At 38.6% G+C, this 20,761-nt stretch overlaps 1 protein-coding gene across 1 annotated transcript; it reads left to right on the top strand.

Moving 5' to 3' along the window:
* The first annotated feature begins 1,308 nt into the window (after positions 1-1,308).
* On the top strand, positions 1,309-20,186 carry LOC141400523 (ionotropic receptor 75a-like). The gene is made up of 7 exons (XM_073979723.1): positions 1,309-1,440; positions 8,076-8,251; positions 8,307-8,660; positions 8,722-8,858; positions 8,921-9,530; positions 19,410-19,690; positions 19,750-20,186. The coding sequence occupies exons 1-7, from the start codon at positions 1,347-1,349 to the stop codon at positions 20,042-20,044; spliced, it is 1,947 nt and encodes a 648-aa protein (XP_073835824.1). The 5' UTR covers positions 1,309-1,346; the 3' UTR covers positions 20,045-20,186.
* Positions 20,187-20,761: the final 575 nt, after the last annotated feature.

The raw sequence follows: 20,761 nt of genomic DNA, 5'->3' as shown, positions 1-20,761 counted from the left end.
TGAAAAATATTTGAAAATAATCCGCGATTATTTTTAATTTTTATTTTTCAAAATATCCGCAATTTTATAATGTTCTGTAAAAAATTCAAAAATTTTTTGAAAGCTAGTTTTTAATTCAGTTTTTCCTTTTTTTTTAAAAATCCAGTTTTTAAATATTTTTTTTTTAAATTCACAATTTAAATAATTTTGAAAAGTTATCAATGGTTTTCAAAAATATTCTTTAACACTCCGTTTGTTGCTCTAACATCTTCTCAAAAAATATTATTTAAAAAATCAGCCTTTCTTGGTCTAATATCCCCTCAACAATATTCTGTAAAATGTCCAAAAAATTAAACATAAAATATTTCAACACAGCTCAAAAATTGTTTTTTACTTGAAATTCTCTTTGTCCACAAATTTTTTATTTTCTATTTATTATTTTTTATTACTGATATTAAATTTCACAGATCACATTTCACTATTAACCCATTGCCGACGGTGTTTTCGAAGCGCTTCACTATTTTCTTTTTTTTTCATTAAATATTCAAAAAAACCTTTCCAATATCTCTTTTAAAGACCGCATGCCACGTTTAAACGCGCCAAAAGCGCCTCGAAGACTGAACATGCACCAGACAAGCAGCGAACCAAAAACCATGCAAATATCTGTTATAATGATGTGGCTATCAAGAATAACATGGTTTAGGGGGAGGAGAAATGAATCACATACGACAGACAAAACAAGACATGATTTACTTGGGATTCCACCCACCCACCACCATCCAGTCAAATAGCTACTGGCAAAGGTACTGCGATTTTCATTCATAAAAATCTTACATTTTGGCGGGAATTAGAATACCCAATGCGCAAACTCGTAACCAAACATATGATTTGTGGTTAAGTAGAATGTGGCGCCTAAAAGTATGCCGCACACATCCACACACCTGTTGCTGTTTTATTCACTGGAAAGAGAGATAGAGATGGCTGCGTGTGGTTAGAAAGATATTGTGTTTGCGTCTACCGGCTATTTATGTCATAATTTGTTGTAAATGTTTTATGAAGAGATATTTACCGGATTTCAGATGACAAATTGTCAAGTGAATGATTTAGGTATGTCATGGTAATTTTATCAGTTATATTCTACAGGTTGTCTAAATACCAATCTAATTATGTTGTCATCGACTATCAGTTAAACGAATTGGACTTGTCAACTAGGCATTATTTATGAATGAAATAATAATTGAGACATTTTGGTTCAATTTTTTGGCGTATAAATAGTGAGGTTATCTGAACAGAAATTTTAAATCGTTTTGAGACTTTTAAGAAATTTTAATCTTCTTCTTGCTGGCGGATCATTTTTGAAAATCAAGATGTTGTATTTACATATCATAAATATGATTTTATATAACTTCGTTGACCTGAAATTATCGTGTGTGGTCATATTTCAGTGCTGGCCTCAGGAAGGTAAGAAAAGAAATGAGGATTTTTAGAAAAATATTTTTTGCGGCCCGATACTACGTGGATATTTTTTGAAGGAACACCAAAACGTGGATTTTTTAAAAAATATTATTTGAAGGAACACCAAAACGTGGATTTTTTAAAAAGTATTTTTTGAAGAGCCAGCAAAACGTAAATTTTTAAAAAATATTTTTCGAAGGGCCAACAAAGCGTGGATTTTTTAAAAATATTTTTCGAACGGCCAACAAAGCGTGGATTTTTTAAAAAATATTTTTCGAAGGGCCAACAAAGCGTGGATTTTTTAAAAAATATTTTTCGAAGGGCCAACAAAGCGTGGATTTTTTAAAAAATATTTTTCGAAGGGCCAACAAAGCGTGGATTTTTTAAAAAATATTTTTCGAAGGGCCAACAAAGCGTGGATTTTTTAAAAAATATTTTTCGAAGGGCCAACAAAGCGTGGATTTTTTAAAAAATATTTTTCGAAGGGCCAACAAAGCGTGGATTTTTTAAAAAATATTTTTCGAAGGGCCAACAAAGCGTGGATTTTTTAAAAAATATTTTTCGAAGGGCCAACAAAGCGTGGATTTTTTAAAAAATATTTTTCGAAGGGCCAACAAAGCGTGGATTTTTTAAAAAATATTTTTCGAAGGGCCAACAAAGCGTGGATTTTTTAAAAAATATTTTTCGAAGGGCCAACAAAGCGTGGATTTTTTAAAAAATATTTTTCGAAGGGCCAACAAAGCGTGGATTTTTTAAAAAATATTTTTCGAAGGGCCAACAAAGCGTGGATTTTTTAAAAAATATTTTTCGAAGGGCCAACAAAGCGTGGATTTTTTAAAAAATATTTTTCGAAGGGCCAACAAAGCGTGGATTTTTTAAAAAATATTTTTCGAAGGGCCAACAAAGCGTGGATTTTTTAAAAAATATTTTTCGAAGGGCCAACAAAGCGTGGATTTTTTAAAAAATATTTTTCGAAGGGCCAACAAAGCGTGGATTTTTTAAAAAATATTTTTCGAAGGGCCAACAAAGCGTGGATTTTTTAAAAAATATTTTTCGAAGGGCCAACAAAGCGTGGATTTTTTAAAAAATATTTTTCGAAGGGCCAACAAAGCGTGGATTTTTTAAAAAATATTTTTCGAAGGGCCAACAAAGCGTGGATTTTTTAAAAAATATTTTTCGAATGGCCAACAAAAGGTGGATTTTTTAGAAAATATTTTTTAAAGGGCCAACAGAACGTGGATTTTTAAAAATATTTTTTGAAAGGCCATCGAAACTTGGATTTAAAAAAAAATTATTGAAGGGCCAACAAAACGTGGATTTTTTAAAAAATATTTTTCGAAGGGCCAACAAAACGTGGATTTTTTTAAAAAAATATTTTTCGAAGGGCCAACAAAACGTGGATTTTTTAAAAAATATTTTTCGAAGGGCCAACAAAACGTGGATTTTTTAAAAAATATTTTTCGAAGGGCCAACAAAGCGTGGATTTTTTAAAAAATATTTTTCGAAGGGCCAACAAAGCGTGGATTTTTTAAAAAATATTTTTCGAAGGGCCAACAAAACGTGGATTTTTTAAAAAATATTTTTCGAAGGGCCAACAATACGTGGATTTTTAAAAAAAATATTTTTCGAAGTGCCAACAAAACGTGGATTTTTTAAAAAATATTTTTCGGAGGGCCAACAAAACGTGGATTTTTTAAAAAATATTTTTCGAAGGGCCAACAAAACGTGGATTTTTTAAAAAATATTTTTCGAAAGGCCAACAAAACGTGGATTTTTTAAAAAATATTTTTCGAAGGGCCAACAAAGCGTGGATTTTTTAAAAAATATTTTTCGAAGGGCCAACAAAGCGTGGATTTTTTAAAAAATATTTTTCGAAGGGCCAACAAAGCGTGGATTTTTTAAAAAATATTTTTCGAAGGGCCAACAAATCTTGGATTTTTTAAAAAATATTTTTCGAAGGGCCAACAAAGCTTGGGTTTTTTAAAAAATATTTTTCGAAGGGCCAACAAAGCTTGGATTTTTTAAAAAATATTTTTCGAAGAGCCAACAAATCGTGGATTTTTTAAAAAATATTCTTCGAAGGGCCAACAAAGCGTGGATTGTTTAAAAAATATTTTTCGAAGGGCCAACAAAGCGTGGATGTTTTAAAAAATATTTTTCGAAGGGCCAACAAAGCGTGGATTTTTTTGAAAAATATTTTTCGAAGGGCCAACAAAGCGTGGATTTTTTGAAAAATATTTTTCGAAGGGCCAACAAAGCGTGGATTTTTTAAAAAATATTTTTCGAAGGGCCAACAAAGCGTGGATTTTTTTGAAAAATATTTTTCGAAGGGCCAACAAAGCGTGGATTTTTTGAAAAATATTTTTCGAAGGGCCAACAAAGCGTGGATTTTTTGAAAAATATTTTTCGAAGGGCCAGCAAAACGTGGATTTTTTAAAAAATATTTTTCGAAGGGCCAACAAAGCGTGGATTTTTTAAAAAATATTTTTCGAAGGGCCAACAAAGCGTGGATTTTTTAAAAAATATTTTTCGAAGGGCCAACAAAGCGTGGATTTTTTAAAAAATATTTTTCGAAGGGCCAACAAAGCGTGGATTTTTTAGAAACTATTTTTTTAGGGGCCAGCAAAACTTGAATTTTTTAAAAAATATTTTTCGAAGGGCCAACAAATCGTGGATTTTTTAAAAAATATTTTTCGAAGGGCCAGCAAAACGTGGATTTTTTAAAAAATATTTTTCGAAGGGCCAACAAAACGTTTCTTAAAAAATATTCTTTGAAGGGCCAACAAAAAGTGGATTTTTTAAAACATATTTTTCGAATGGCCAACAAAACGTGGATTTTTTAAAAAATATTTTTCGAAGGGCCAACAAAGCGTGGATTTTTTAAAAAATATTTTTCGAAGGGCCAACAAAGCGTGGATTTTTTAAAAAATATTTTTCGAAGGGCCAACAAAGCGTGGATTTTTTAAAAAATATTTTTCGAAGGGCCAACAAAGCGTGGATTTTTTAAAAAATATTTTTCGAAGGGCCAACAAAGCGTGGATTTTTTAAAAAATATTTTTCGAAGGGCCAACAAAGCGTGGATTTTTTAAAAAATATTTTTCGAAGGGCCAACAAAGCGTGGATTTTTTAAAAAATATTTTTCGAAGGGCCAACAAAGCGTGGATTTTTTAAAAAATATTTTTCGAAGGGCCAACAAAGCGTGGATTTTTTAAAAAATATTTTTCGAAGGGCCAACAAAGCGTGGATTTTTTAAAAAATATTTTTCGAAGGGCCAACAAAGCGTGGATTTTTTAAAAAATATTTTTCGAAGGGCCAACAAAGCGTGGATTTTTTAAAAAATATTTTTCGAAGGGCCAACAAAGCGTGGATTTTTTAAAAAATATTCTTCGAAGGGCCAACAAAGCGTGGATTTTTTAAAAAATATTTTTCGAAGGGCCAACAAAGCGTGGATTTTTTAAAAAATATTTTTCGAAGGGCCAACAAAGCGTGGATTTTTTAAAAAATATTTTTCGAAGGGCCAACAAAGCGTGGATTTTTTAAAAAATATTTTTCGAAGGGCCAACAAAGCGTGGATTTTTTAAAAAATATTTTTCGAAGGGCCAACAAAGCGTGGATTTTTTAAAAAATATTTTTCGAAGGGCCAACAAAGCGTGGATTTTTTAAAAAATATTTTTCGAAGGGCCAACAAAGCGTGGATTTTTTAAAAAATATTTTTCGAAGGGCCAACAAAGCGTGGATTTTTTAAAAAATATTTTTCGAAGGGCCAACAAAGCGTGGATTTTTTAAAAAATATTTTTCGAAGGGCCAACAAAGCGTGGATTTTTTAAAAAATATTTTTCGAAGGGCCAACAAAGCGTGGATTTTTTAAAAAATATTTTTCGAAGGGCCAACAAAGCGTGGATTTTTTAAAAAATATTTTTCGAAGGGCCAACAAAGCGTGGATTTTTTAAAAAATATTTTTCGAAGGGCCAACAAAGCGTGGATTTTTTAAAAAATATTTTTCGAAGGGCCAACAAAGCGTGGATTTTTTAAAAAATATTTTTCGAAGGGCCAACAAAGCGTGGATTTTTTAAAAAATATTTTTCGAAGGGCCAACAAAGCGTGGATTTTTTAAAAAATATTTTTCGAAGGGCCAACAAAGCGTGGATTTTTTAAAAAATATTTTTCGAAGGGCCAACAAAGCGTGGATTTTTTAAAAAATATTTTTCGAAGGGCCAACAAAGCGTGGATTTTTTAAAAAATATTTTTCGAAGGGCCAACAAAGCGTGGATTTTTTAAAAAATATTTTTCGAAGGGCCAACAAAGCGTGGATTTTTTAAAAAATATTTTTCGAAGGGCCAACAAAGCGTGGATTTTTTAAAAAATATTTTTCGAAGGGCCAACAAAGCGTGGATTTTTTAAAAAATATTTTTCGAAGGGCCAACAAAGCGTGGATTTTTTAAAAAATATTTTTCGAAGGGCCAACAAAGCGTGGATTTTTTAAAAAATATTTTTCGAAGGGCCAACAAAGCGTGGATTTTTTAAAAAATATTTTTCGAAGGGCCAACAAAGCGTGGATTTTTTAAAAAATATTTTTCGAAGAGCCAACAAAGCGTGGATTTTTTAAAAAATATTTTTCGAAGGGCCAACAAAGCGTGGATTTTTTAAAAAATATTTTTCGAAGGGCCAACAAAGCGTGGATTTTTTAAAAAATATTTTTCGAAGGGCCAACAAAGCGTGGATTTTTTAAAAAATATTTTTCGAAGGGCCAACAAAGCGTGGATTTTTTAAAAAATATTTTTCGAAGGGCCAACAAAGCGTGGATTTTTTAAAAAATATTTTTCCAAGGGCCAACAAAGCGTGGATTTTTTAAAAAATATTTTTCGAAGGGCCAACAAAGCGTGGATTTTTTAAAAATATTTTTTTTAAAAAATAATCCGCGAACCCTACTATTTTAAGGAACTACCTACGGAGGTCTAGCATCTTACGGAGGTCTCATATTGTAGAGAAATATCCTACGGAGGTCACCTATTTTATAGGAACCACCTACGGAGGTCTCCTATTCCAACAAAGCGTGGATTTTTTAAAAAATATTTTTCGAAGGGCCAACAAAGCGTGGATTTTTTAAAAAATATTTTTCGAAGAGCCAACAAAGCGTGGATTTTTTAAAAAATATTTTTCGAAGGGCCAACAAAGCGTGGATTTTTTAAAAAATATTTTTCGAAGGGCCAACAAAGCGTGGATTTTTTAAAAAATATTTTTCGAAGGGCCAACAAAGCGTGGATTTTTTAAAAAATATTTTTCGAAGGGCCAACAAAGCGTGGATTTTTTAAAAAATATTTTTCGAAGGGCCAACAAAGCGTGGATTTTTTAAAAAATATTTTTCCAAGGGCCAACAAAGCGTGGATTTTTTAAAAAATATTTTTCGAAGGGCCAACAAAGCGTGGATTTTTTAAAAATATTTTTTTTAAAAAATAATCCGCGAACCCTACTATTTTAAGGAACTACCTACGGAGGTCTAGCATCTTACGGAGGTCTCATATTGTAGAGAAATATCCTACGGAGGTCACCTATTTTATAGGAACCACCTACGGAGGTCTCCTATTCTATAGGAACATCCTTCGGAGGTCTCCTATTCTATAAGAACCTCCTACGGAGGTCTCCTATTCTATAGAAACCTTCTACGGAGGTCTCCTATTCTATAGTAAACTCCTACGGAGGTCTCCTAATCTATAGGAAACTCCTACGGAGGTCTCCTATTCTATAGGATCTTCCTACGGTGATCTCCTATCATATAGGAACCTCCTACAGAGGTCGCCTATTCCATTGGAACCTCCTACGGAGGTCTCCTATTCTATAGAAACCTTCTACGGAGGTCTCCTATTCTATAGTAAACTCCTACGGAATTTTCCTAATCTATAGGAAACTCCTACGGAGGTCTCCTATTCTATAGGATCTTCCTACGGTGATCTCCTATCATATAGGAACCTCCTACAGAGGTCGCCTATTCCATTGGAACCTCCTACGGAGGTCTTCTATTCCATGGGAACCTCCTGCGAATTTCTGCTATGCTATAGGAACCCCCTGCGTAGGTTTCCTATTCTATAGGAGCTTCCTATTCTATAGGAAGCTCCTGCGGAGGTCTTTAGAGACCTCCTGGAGGTTCCTATTCTATAGGTACCTCCTACGGAGGTCTCCTATTTTATAGGAACCTCCTACGGAGGTCTCCTATTCTATAGGAACCTCCTACGGGGGTCTCCTATTCTATAGGAAACTCCTACGGAGGTCTCCTATTCTATAGGAACCTCCTACGGAGGTCTCCTATTCTATAGGAACCTCCTACGGAGGTCTCCTATTCTATAGGAACCTCCTACGGAGATCTCATATTCTATAGGAACCTCCTACGGAGGTTTCCTATTCTACAGGAACCTCCTACGGAGGTCTCCTATTCTACAGGAACCTCCTACGGAGGTCTCCTATTCTACAGAAACCTCCTACGGAGTTCTTCTATTCCATAGGAACCTCCTACGGAGGTCTTCTATTCTCTAGAAGCCTTTTGCTTATGTTTCCTATAGAAGCCTCCTACGAAGATCTCCTATTCTGTAGAAGGTCTCCTATTCAGGTGTCTTTTGTTCTATAAACGCATTCGAACTTTGTTTTAGTTCTTTCCCATTTCTCTATGGCTGCTGTCAATCACCAACTCTATGCCCAATATGTGAATCTAGAGGACTTTAAGACTCTTGAAGATCTAACCTATGCCTATTTGCGTTATCGTCGACCCAAAATCGGCTTATTTTTGGATATGAATTGTAATCAGACAGAGAAGGTCATTACAGAGGTAAGAACTTTTTCACCACACCTAAGCCTAATAACCTTTCCCATCATTCCTGCAGACAAGTCGCATACGATTCTTCAATCAACATTATCACTGGCTTATTTATGATGAGCGATCCGATATGAGCCGCTTTTATAGATTGTTTAGAAATTCCAATCTCTCAGTGGACACGGATCTGACATTTATTGTTCCTCGGGAAGATCAGGAACCGGATGGAGCCCACTTTATGGCCTTTGATGTGTACAACAATGGTTGGTTGCAGGGTGGAAAATTGAATATAAGTTCCAATTATGAACTGGAATGTAGGGCGGGGCGGTGTTATAAATCCAAATATCTTACTGATTTATATAAACGCTCGGTGGGGGGAAATCGAGAGGCTTTGAGGGACATTACCATGCGAGTGGCAGTGGTGGTAAGGCTCAATAAACTTTTTTTCTTAAATCAATGAGAAAAAAATTTGAATTTTTTTTCAGGTCACAAAATACGATTTGAATTCCCCTCCAGAAGAAATCAGAAGATTCCTGCTGACCCAAGAGGATTTTCACATTGATCCCCTGGCAAGGTTGGGTTATCAGGTCATGATATTGCTGCTGGAATCGTTGTATACTAAGTAAGAAGACTTACAATTTGCCAAAAGATCTTTTAAAAGATTCTTCTCTTTCTCTCTTCCAGGGTCACCTACACCTACCACGATCGTTGGACCGATGTTGAGTACACAGGTGGAGTTGTGGGTGCTTTGGTCAATGAAACAGCTGACTTGACATCGTCACCCTTTTTTATGACAACAAATCGTTTTCGTTACCTATCTGCGTTGGCAGCCACAGGGGATTTTCGTTCGGTTTGTATGTTCCGCACACCAAGAAACTCCGGAATGCATGGTGGTGTATTTTTGGAACCCTTCAGCACCAAGGTGTGGCTGTTATTCGGTTGCATTTTGTTGCTGGCTGGTGTGCTGTTGTGGTTGGCTTTCATTATGGAGCACCGTGAAATGAAACGTTATATTAGAACTTATGTACCTTCGCTGTTGACAACTTGTTTGATAAGCTTTGGTTCGGCATGTGCCCAAAGTAGTTTCCTAATACCCAGATCTTGGGGTGGAAGGATGGCCTTTATTTCCCTATCGATTATAACTTTTATTATGTATAATTATTATACCTCGGTTGTGGTATCATCGTTACTGGGTTCGCCGGTGAAATCGAAAATTAAGAATCTTCGGGAGTTGGCCGATTCGGATTTGGATGTGGGCCTGGAACCTTTGCCCTTTACACATACTTATTTGAATGTGAGTAAAGAAGTCCGTAGAGGATTATATGGAAAGACCTCTATAAGGAGACCTCCGCAGGAGGCTTCTGAATAGGAAACCTCCGTTGGATGCTTCTATAAAATAGGAGACTTCCGCAGGAGGCTTCTATAGTATAAGAGACCTCATATAGAATAGGAGACCCCTGCAGTAGGCTCCTATACAACAGAAAACCTCCGCAAGAGGTTCCTATAGAACAGGATACCTCTGTTGGAGGCTTCTGTAGGGTAGCAAACTTCCGCAGGAGGTTCCTATACAATAGGTGACCTTGGTACTAGGTTCCTATAGAATAGGAGACCTCCGTAGGAGGTTTCTATAGAATAGAAGACTTTCGTAGGAGGTTCCTGTAGAATAGGAGACCTCCGTAGGAGGTTCCTATAGAATAAGAGACCTCCGTAGGAGGTTCCTATAGAGTAGGAGACCTCCGTAGGAGGTTTCTATAGAATAGAAGACCTCCGTAGGAGGTTTCTCTAGAATAGAAGACCTCCGTAGGAGGTTTCTATAGAATAGAAGACCTCCGTAGGAGGTGTCTATAGAATAGAAGACCTCCGTAGGAGGTGTCTATAGAATAGAAGACCTCCGTAGGAGGTGTCTATAGAATAGAAGACCTCCGTAGGAGGTTTCTATAGAATAGAAGACCTCCGTAGGAGGTTTCTATAGAATAGAAGACCTCCGTAGGAGGTTTCTATAGAATAGAAGACCTCCGTAGGAGGTTTCTATAGAATAGAAGACCTCCGTAGGAGGTTTCTATCGAATAGAAGACCTCCGTAGGAGGTTTCTCTAGAATAGAAGACCTCCGTAGGAGGTTTCTCTAGAATATAAGACCTCCGTAGGAGGTTTCTCTAGAACAGAAGACCTCCGTAGGAGGTTTCTATAGAATAGAAGACCTCCGTAGGAGGTTTCTCTAGAATAGAAGACCTCCGTAGGAGGTTTCTATAGAATAGAAGACCTCCGTAGGAGGTTTCTCTAGAATAGAAGACCTCCGTAGGAGGCTTCTATAGAATAGAAGACCTCCGTAGGAGGTTTCTATAGAATAGAAGACCGCCGTATAAAATTTCTATAGAATAGAAGACCGCCGTATAAGGTTTCTATAGAATCGAAGACCGCCGTAGGAGGTTTCTATACAATAGAAGGCTTCTATAGAATAGAAGACCTCCGTAGGAGGCTTCTATAGAAAGAAGACCTCCGTAGGAGGTTTCTATAGAATAGAAGACCGCCGTATAACGTTTCTATAGAATAAGTCCGCCGTATAAGGTTTCTATAGAATCGAAGACCGCCGTAGGAGGTTTCTATACAATAGAAGACCTCCGTAGGAGGCTTCTATAGAATAGAAGACCTCCGTAGGAGGCTTCTATAGAATGGAAGACCTCCGTAGGAGGCTTCTATAGAATAGAAGACCTCCGTAGGAGGCTTCTATAGAATAGAAGACCGCCTGTAGGAGGTTTCTATAGAATAGAAGGCCTCCGTAGGAGGCTTCTATAGAATAGAAGACCTCCGTAGCAGGCTTCTATAGAATAGAAGACCTCCGTAGGAGGCTTCTATAGAATAGAAGACCTCCGTAGGAGGCTTTTATAGAATAGAAGACCTCCGTAGGAGGCTTCTATAGAATAGAAGACCTCCGTAGGAGGCTTCTATAGAATAGAAGACCGCCTGTAGGAGGTTTCTATAGAATAGAAGACCGCCGAAGGAGGTTTCAATAGAATAGAAGACCGCCGTATAAAGTTGCTATAGAATAGAAGACCTCCGTAGGAGGTTTCTATAGAATAGAAGACCTCCGTAGGAGGTTTCTATAGAATAGAAGACCTCCGTAGGAGGTTTCTATAGAATAGAAGACCTCCGTAGGAGGTTTCTATAGAATAGAAGACCTCCGTAGGAGGTTTCTATAGAATAGAAGACCTCCGTAGGAGGTTTCTATAGAATAGAAGACCTCCGTAGGAGGTTTCTATAGAATAGAAGACCTCCGTAGGAGGTTTCTATAGAATAGAAGACCTCCGTAGGAGGTTTTTATAGAATAGAAGACCTCCGTAGGAGGTTTCTATGGAATAGAAGACCTCCGTAGGAGGTTTCTATAGAATAGAAGACCTCCGTAGGAGGCTTCTATAGAATAGAAGACCTCCGTAGGAGGCTTCTATAGAATAGAAGACCGCCTGTAGGAGGTTTCTATAGAATAGAAGACCGCCATAGGAGGCTTCTATAGAATAGAAGACCTCCGTAGCAGGCTTCTATAGAATAGAAGACCTCCGTAGGAGGTTTTTATAGAATAGAAGACCTCCGTAGGAGGTTTCTATGGAATAGAAGACCTCCGTAGGAGGCTTCTATAGAATAGAAGACCTCCGTAGGAGGCTTCTATAGAATAGAAGACCTCCGTAGGAGGCTTCTATAGAATAGAAGACCGCCTGTAGGAGGTTTCTATAGAATAGAAGACCGCCATAGGAGGCTTCTATAGAATAGAAGACCTCCGTAGCAGGCTTCTATAGAATAGAAGACCTCCGTAGGAGGCTTCTATAGAATAGAAGACCTCCGTAGGGGGCTTTTATAGAATAGAAGACCTCCGTAGGAGGCTTCTATAGAATAGAAGACCTCCGTAGGAGGCTTCTATAGAATAGAAGACCGCCTGTAGGAGGTTTCTATAGAATAGAAGACCGCCGAAGGAGGTTTCAATAGAATAGAAGACCGCCGTATAAAGTTGCTATAGAATAGAAGACCTCCGTAGGAGGTTTCTATAGAATAGAAGACCTCCGTAGGAGGTTTCTATAGAATAGAAGACCTCCGTAGGAGGTTTCTATAGAATAGAAGACCTCCGTAGGAGGTTTCTATAGAATAGAAGACCTCCGTAGGAGGTTTCTATAGAATAGAAGACCTCCGTAGGAGGTTTCTATAGAATAGAAGACCTCCGTAGGAGGTTTCTATAGAATAGAAGACCTCCGTAGGAGGTTTCTATAGAATAGAAGACCTCCGTAGGAGGTTTCTATAGAATAGAAGACCTCCGTAGGAGGTTTCTATAGAATAGAAGACCTCCGTAGGAGGTTTCTATAGAATAGAAGACCTCCGTAGGAGGTTTCTATAGAATAGAAGACCTCCGTAGGAGGTTTCTATAGAATAGAAGACCTCCGTAGGAGGTTTCTATAGAATAGAAGACCTCCGTAGGAGGTTTCTATAGAATAGAAGACCTCCGTAGGAGGTTTCTATAGAATAGAAGACCTCCGCAGGAGGTTTCTATAGAATAGAAGACCTCCGTAGGAGGTTTCTATAGAATAGAAGACCTCCGTAGGAGGTTTTTCTATAGAATAGAAGACCTCCGTAGGAGGTTTCTATGGAATAGAAGACCTCCGTAGGAGGTTTCTATAGAATAGAAGACCTCCGTAGGAGGTTTCTATGGAATAGAAGACCTCCGTAGGAGGTTTCTATAGAATAGAAGACCTCCGTAGGAGGTTTCTATAGAATAGAAGACCTCCGTAGGAGGTTTCTATAGAATAGAAGACCTCCGTAGGAGGTTTCTATAGAATAGAAGACCTCCGTAGGAGGTTTCTATAGAATAGAAGACCTCCGTAGGAGGTTTCTATAGAATAGAAGACCTCCGTAGGAGGTTTCTATAGAATAGAAGACCTCCGTAGGAGGTTTCTATAGAATAGAAGACCTCCGTAGGAGGTTTCTATAGAATAGAAGACCTCCGTAGGAGGTTTCTATAGAATAGAAGACCTCCGTAGGAGGTTTCTATAGAATAGAAGACCTCCGTAGGAGGTTTCTATAGAATAGAAGACCTCCGTTGGAGGTTTCTATAGAATAGAAGACCTCCGTAGGAGGTTTCTATAGAATAGAAGACCTCCGTAGGAGGTTTCTATAGAATAGAAAACCTCCGTAGGAGGTTTCTATAGAATAGAAGACCTCCGTAGGAGGTTTCTATAGAATAGAAAACCTCCGTAGGAGGTTTCTATAGAATAGAAGACCTCCGTAGGAGGTTTCTATAGAATAGAAGACCTCCGTAGGAGGTTTCTATAGAATAGAAGACCGCCTGTAGGAGGTTTCTATAGAATAGAAGACCGCCGTATAAAGTTGCTATAGAATAGAAGACCTCCGTAGGAGGTTTCTATAGAATAGAAGACCTCCGTAGGAGGTTTCTATAGAATTAGAAGACCTCCGTAGGAGGTTTCTATAGAATAGAAGACCTCCGTAAGGAGGTTTCTATAGAATAGAAGACCTCCGTAGGAGGTTTCTATAGAATAGAAGACCTCCGTAGGAGGTTTCTATGGAATAGAAGACCTCCGTAGGAGGTTTTCTATAGAATAGAAGACCTCCGTAGGAGGCTTCTATAGAATAGAAGACCTCCGTAGGAGGCTTCTATAGAATAGAAGACCGCCTGTAGGAGGTTTCTATAGAATAGAAGACCGCCATAGGAGGCTTCTATAGAATAGAAGACCTCCGTAGCAGGCTTCTATAGAATAGAAGACCTCCGTAGGAGGTTTTTATAGAATAGAAGACCTCCGTAAGGAGGTTTCTATGGAATAGAAGACCTCCGTAGGAGGCTTCTATAGAATAGAAGACCTCCGTAGGAGGCTTCTATAGAATAGAAGACCTCCGTAGGAGGCTTCTATAGAATAGAAGACCGCCTGTAGGAGGTTTCTATAGAATAGAAGACCGCCATAGGAGGCTTCTATAGAATAGAAGACCTCCGTAGCAGGCTTCTATAGAATAGAAGACCTCCGTAGGAGGCTTCTATAGAATAGAAGACCTCCGTAGGAGGCTTTTATAGAATAGAAGACCTCCGTAGGAGGCTTCTATAGAATAGAAGACCTCCGTAGGAGGGTTCTATAGAATAGAAGACCGCCTGTAGGAGGTTTCTATAGAATAGAAGACCGCCGAAGGAGGTTTCAATAGAATAGAAGACCGCCGTATAAAGTTGCTATAGAATAGAAGACCTCCGTAGGAGGTTTCTATAGAATAGAAGACCTCCGTAGGAGTTTCTATAGAATAGAAGACCTCCGTAGGAGGTTTCTATAGAATAGAAGACCTCCGTAGGAGGTTTCTATAGAATAGAAGACCTCCGTAGGAGGTTTCTATAGAATAGAAGACCTCCGTAGGAGGTTTCTATAGAATAGAAGACCTCCGTAGGAGGTTTCTATAGAATAGAAGACCTCCGTAGGAGATTTCTATAGAATAGAAGACCTCCGTAGGAGGTTTCTATAGAATAGAAGACCTCCGTAGGAGGTTTCTATAGAATAGAAGACCTCCGTAGGAGGTTTCTATAGAATAGAAGACCTCCGTAGGATGTTGCTATAGAATAGAAGACCTCCGTAGGAGGTTTCTATAGAATAGAAGACCTCCGTAGGAGGTTTCTATAGAATAGAAGACCTCCGTAGGAGGTTTCTATAGAATAGAAGACCTCCGTAGGAGGTTTCTATAGAATAGAAGACCTCCGTAGGAGGTTTTTATAGAATAGAAGACCTCCGTAGGAGGTTTCTATGGAATAGAAGACCTCCGTAGGAGGTTTCTATAGAATAGAAGACCTCCGTAGGAGGTTTCTATAGAATAGAAGACCTCCGTAGGAGGTTTCTATAGAATAGAAGACCTCCGTAGGAGGTTTCTATAGAATAGAAGACCTCCGTAGGAGGTTTCTATAGAATAGAAGACCTCCGTAGGAGGTTTCCTATAGAATAGAAGACCTCCGTAGGAGGTTTCTATAGAATAGAAAACCTCCGTAGGAGGTTTCTATAGAATAGAAGACCGCCGTATAAAGTTGCTATAGAATAGAAGACCTCCGTAGGAGGTTTCTATAGAATAGAAGACCTCCGTAGGAGGTTTCTATAGAATAGAAGACCTCCGTAGGAGGTTTCTATAGAATAGAAGACCTCCGTAGGAGGTTTCTATAGAATAGAAGACCTCCGTAGGAGGTTTCTATAGAATAGAAGACCTCCGTAGGAGGTTTCTATAGAATAGAAGACCTCCGTAGGAGGTTTCTATAGAATAGAAGACCTCCGTAGGAGGTTTCTATAGAATAGAAGACCTCCGTAGGAGGTTTTTATAGAATAGAAGACCTCCGTAGGAGGTTTCTATGGAATAGAAGACCTCCGTAGGAGGTTTCTATAGAATAGAAGACCTCCGTAGGAGGCTTCTATAGAATAGAAGACCTCCGTAGGAGGCTTCTATAGAATAGAAGACCGCCTGTAGGAGGTTTCTATAGAATAGAAGACCGCCATAGGAGGCTTCTATAGAATAGAAGACCTCCGTAGCAGGCTTCTATAGAATAGAAGACCTCCGTAGGAGGTTTTTATAGAATAGAAGACCTCCGTAGGAGGTTTCTATGGAATAGAAGACCTCCGTAGGAGGCTTCTATAGAATAGAAGACCTCCGTAGGAGGCTTCTATAGAATAGAAGACCGCCTGTAGGAGGTTTCTATAGAATAGAAGACCGTCATAGGAGGCTTCTATAGAATAGAAGACCTCCGTAGCAGGCTTCTATAGAATAGAAGACCTCCGTAGGAGGCTTCTATAGAATAGAAGACCTCCGTAGGAGGCTTTTATAGAATAGAAGACCTCCGTAGGAGGCTTCTATAGAATAGAAGACCTCCGTAGGAGGCTTCTATAGAATAGAAGACCGCCTGTAGGAGGTTTCTATAGAATAGAAGACCGCCGAAGGAGGTTTCAATAGAATAGAAGACCGCCGTATAAAGTTGCTATAGAATAGAAGACCTCCGTAGGAGGTTTCTATAGAATAGAAGACCTCCGTAGGAGGTTTCTATAGAATAGAAGACCTCCGTAGGAGGTTTCTATAGAATAGAAGACCTCCGTAGGAGGTTTCTATAGAATAGAAGACCTCCGTAGGAGGTTTCTATAGAATAGAAGACCTCCGTAGGAGGTTTCTATAGAATAGAAGACCTCCGTAGGAGGTTTCTATAGAATAGAAGACCTCCGTAGGAGGTTTCTATAGAATAGAAGACCTCCGTAGGAGGTTTCTATAGAATAGAAGACCTCCATAGGAGGTTTCTATAGAATAGAAGACCTCCGTAGGAGGTTTCTATAGAATAGAAGACCTCCGTAGGAGGTTTCTATAGAATAGAAGACCTCCGTAGGAGGTTTCTATAGAATAGAAGACCTCCGTAGGAGGTTTCTATAGAATAGAAGACCTCCGTAGGAGGTTTTTATAGAATAGAAGACCTCCGTAGGAGGTTTCTATGGAATAGAAGACCTCCGTAGGAGGTTTCTATAGAATAGAAGACCTCCGTAGGAGGTTTCTATAGAATAGAAGACCTCCGTAGGAGGTTTCTATAGAATAGAAGACCTCCGTAGGAGGTTTCTATAGAATAGAAGACCTCCGTAGGAGGTTTCTATAGAATAGAAGACCTCCGTAGGAGGTTTCTATAGAATAGAAGACCTCCGTAGGAGGTTTCTATAGAATAGAAGACCTCCGTAGGAGGTTTCTATAGAATAGAAGACCTCCGTAGGAGGTTTCTATAGAATAGAAGACCTCCGTAGGAGGTTTCTATAGAATAGAAGACCTCCGTAGGAGGTTTCTATAGAATAGAAGACATCCGTAGGAGGTTTCTATAGAATAGAAGACCTCCGTAGGAGGTTCCTATAGAATAGAAGACCTCCGTAGGAGGCTTCTATAGAATAAAAGACCTCCGTAGGAGGCTTCTATAGAATAATAGATCTCCGTAGGAGGTTTGTATAGAATAGAAGACCTCCGTAGGAGTTTTCTATAGAATAGAAGACCTCCGTAGGAGGCTTCTATAGAATAGAAGGCTTCTATAGAATAGAAGACCTCCGTAGGAGGCTTCTATAGAATAGAAGACCTCCGTAGGAGGTTTCTATAGAATAGAAGACCGCCGTATAAAGTTTTCTATAGAATAAGTCCGCCGTATAAGGTTTCTATTAGAATCGAAGACCGCCGTAGGAGGTTTCTATACAATAGAAGACCTCCGTAGGAGGCTTCTATAGAATAGAAGACCTCCGTAGGAGGTTTCTATAGAATAGAAGACATCCGTAGGAGGTTTCTATAGAATAGAAGAAGAAGACCTCCGTAGGAGGATTCTATAGAATAGAAGACCGCCGTATAAGGGTTTCTATAGAATCGAAGACCGCCGTAGGAGGTTTCTATACAATAGAAGACCTCCGTAGGAGGCTTCTATAGAATAGAAGACCTCCGTAGGAGGCTTCTATAGAATAGAAGACCTCCGTAGGAGGCTTCTATAGAATAGAAGACCGCCTGTAGGAGGTCTCTATAGAATAGAAGGCCTCCGTAGGAGGCTTCTATAGAATAGAAGACCTCCGTAGGAGGCTTCTATAGAATAGAAGACCGCCATAGGAGGCTTCTATAGAATAGAAGACCTCCGTAGCATGCTTCTATAGAATAGAAGACCTCCGTAGGAGGCTTCTATAGAATAGAAGACCTCCGTAGGAGGCTTTTATAGAATAGAAGACCTCCGTAGGAGGCTTCTATAGAATAGAAGACCTCCGTAGGAGGCTTCTATAGAATAGAAGACCTCCGTAGGAGGCTTCTATAGAATAGAAGACCGCGTGTAGGGAGGTTTCTATAGAATAGAAGACCGCCGTAGAGGTTTCAATAGAATAGAAGACCGCCGTATAAAGTTGCTATAGAATAGAAGACCTCCGTAGGAGGTTTCTATAGAATAGAAGACCTCCGTAGGAGGTTTCTATAGAATAGAAGACCTCCGTAGGAGGTTTCTATAGAATAGAAGACCTCCGTAGGAGGTTTCTATAGAATAGAAGACCTCCGTAGGAGGTTTCTATAGAATAGAAGACCTCCGTAGGAGGTTTCTATAGAATAGAAGACCTCCGTAGGAGGTTTCTATAGAATAGAAGACCTCCGTAGGAGGTTTCTATAGAATAGAAGACCTCCGTAGGAGGTTTCTATAGAATAGAAGACCTCCGTAGGAGGTTTCTATAGAATAGAAGACCTCCGTAGGAGGTTTCTATAGAATAGAAGACCTCCGTAGGAGGTTTCTATAGAATAGAAGACCTCCGTAGGAGGTTTCTATAGAATAGAAGACCTCCGTAGGAGGTTTTCTATAGAATAGAAGACCTCCGTAGGAGGTTTCTATAGAATAGAAGACCTCCGTAGGAGGTTTCTATAGAATAGGAGACCTCCGTAGGAGGTTTCTATAGAATAGAAGACCTCCGTAGGAGGTTTCTATAGAATAGAAGACCTCCGTAGGAGGTTTCTATAGAATAGAAGACCTCCGTAGGTGGTTTCTATAGAATAGAAAACCTCCGTAGGAGGTTTCTATAGAATAGAAGGCCTCCGTAGGAGGTTTCTATAGAATAGAAGACCTCCGTAGGAGGTTTCTATAGAATAGAAGGCCTCCGTAGGAGGTTTCTATAGAATAGAAGACCTCCGTAGGAGGTTTCTATAGAATAGAAGACCTCCGTAGGAAGTTTTTATAGAATAGAAGACCTCCGTAGGAGGTTTCTATGGAATAGAAGACCTCCGTAGGAGGTTTCTATGGAATAGAAGACCTCCGTAGGAGGTTTCTATGGAATAGAAGACCTCCGTAGGAGGTTTCTATGGAATAGAAGACCTCCGTAGGAGGTTTCTATGGAATAGAAGACCTCCGTAGGAGGTTTCTATGGAATAGAAGACCTCCGTAGGAGGTTTCTATAGAATAGAAGACCTCCGTAGGAGGTTTCTATAGAATAGAAGACCTCCGTAGGAGGTTTCTATAGAGTAGAAGACCTCCGTAGGAGGTTTCTATAGAGTAGAAGACCTCCGTAGGAGGCTTCTTTAGAAAAGAAGACCTTTGTAGGAGGCTTCAATAGAATAGAGGACCTCCCGTAGGATGCTTATATAGAGAAGTAAAATTGTCTATTCCCATTATTATTTTCACTTTTTCTCCTCTTTCCCCAGTTCTCCACCCTACCTGATGTCCAGCATTTCGTACGCAGGAAAATACTATCGAGAAAGAATGCCGACAATCTTTGGTATTCTGCCAGTGAAGGCATCACAAAAATGCGCCTCAAACTTGGATTTGTATTTGTTTTTGAAACCTCATCTGGGTTTAATTTAATTGAGAGGCTTTATGATGCCCACGAAATATGTGATTTGAATGAGATACTCTTCCGTTCGGATACTATGCTGGCAACACATTTGCATCGCAACTCCAGCTACAAGGAAATTGTGAGGACAAAGTAAGGGTTATGTGGAAACTTTTGAAAAAGAAAGCTAATCTGAATGTGTCTGTTTTCAGAATTATACGCATCTTGGAATCGGGTGTTCATTCGAAACATCGCCGTCAATGGGTGCGAACACATTTGAATTGTTTTTCGAATAATTTTGTCATCAATGTGGGTTTGGAATACACTGCTCCGTTATTTCTGATGCTACTCTGTGGTTATGGTATGGTGTTGTTTTTGCTGTTGTTGGAAGTCATGTGGTATCGTTGGGAAATGCGTGCAAAGGAGCATAGGAGGAAATTAAATGGACATACATACATATATAAAAAACTATTTTTCTATTGGAAATTATGCATTTGCGCAAGATAATGAAAGCTGAACGTTAAGGAAAGCGATGTGAAAAGGAAATATTAAAAAAATATATATGAAATATTATGCACTTTTTACCACCAAAGAAGGAGAACATACTTTTCGTCTCTGTAGGTTTCTCTTTTGTACTGCGCACAGTGAAACAGGGTTCTCTAAGAGCACAGTAGCATTCCACCAGTATCAATAAAATATTTAATCACAAAAATATTTTTTTATTAATTTTTATAGACAGAAGACCTTCCAAAAGGGGTCTTCTGTAGACAGAAGAACTCCTGAAGGGGTCTTCAACAAATGGAAGACCTTCTAACTGGATCTCCTAAAGGGGTCTTCTATATCATAAGACCTCCTAAAAGGGTGCCCTACAGACAGAAAAAAGCGGACTTCCACAGTTTAAAGACCTCCTAAAGGGGACTTCAATAGACAGAAGGCCTCATAAAGTGGTCTTTTATAGATAGAAGATCTCTTCAGGGGTGTTTTACAGACAGAAGACTATTTAATAGATAGAATACCTCCTTAAAGGGACTTATCTAGACAGAAGACTTTCTAAATTGATCTCTAGTTGATGGAATACTTGGAAGACAGTTTATAGGTGTTTTCTATAGAAAGAAACAATTAAAGGGGGCCTCCTATAGACAGAAGACCTAATTAAAGGGGTCTTTTATAGATAGAAGAGAATAAAAAAATCGGTCCGGCCTAATTTAACACCGGTGATTTTGC

This window comes from Musca autumnalis, unplaced genomic scaffold, assembly GCF_047663935.1.
Source record: "Musca autumnalis isolate F117 unplaced genomic scaffold, ASM4766393v1 scaffold_345, whole genome shotgun sequence".
In the NCBI taxonomy this organism is placed as follows: Eukaryota; Metazoa; Arthropoda; class Insecta; order Diptera; family Muscidae; genus Musca; species Musca autumnalis.
The sequence above is the reverse complement of the archived record's forward strand: the minus strand, read 5'-3'. Positions and strand labels throughout refer to the sequence as shown.

Excerpts from the sequence above, each read along its gene's own strand:
- LOC141400523 (XM_073979723.1), top strand. The coding sequence starts at position 1,347 with ATGTTGTATTTACATATCATAAATATGATTTTATATAACTTCGTTGAC. Across the intron at positions 8,252-8,306 it reads CAGAGAAGGTCATTACAGAG|ACAAGTCGCATACGATTCTT; the intron begins GTAAGAACTTTT and ends TCATTCCTGCAG. Across the intron at positions 8,859-8,920 it reads CTGGAATCGTTGTATACTAA|GGTCACCTACACCTACCACG; the intron begins GTAAGAAGACTT and ends TCTCTCTTCCAG.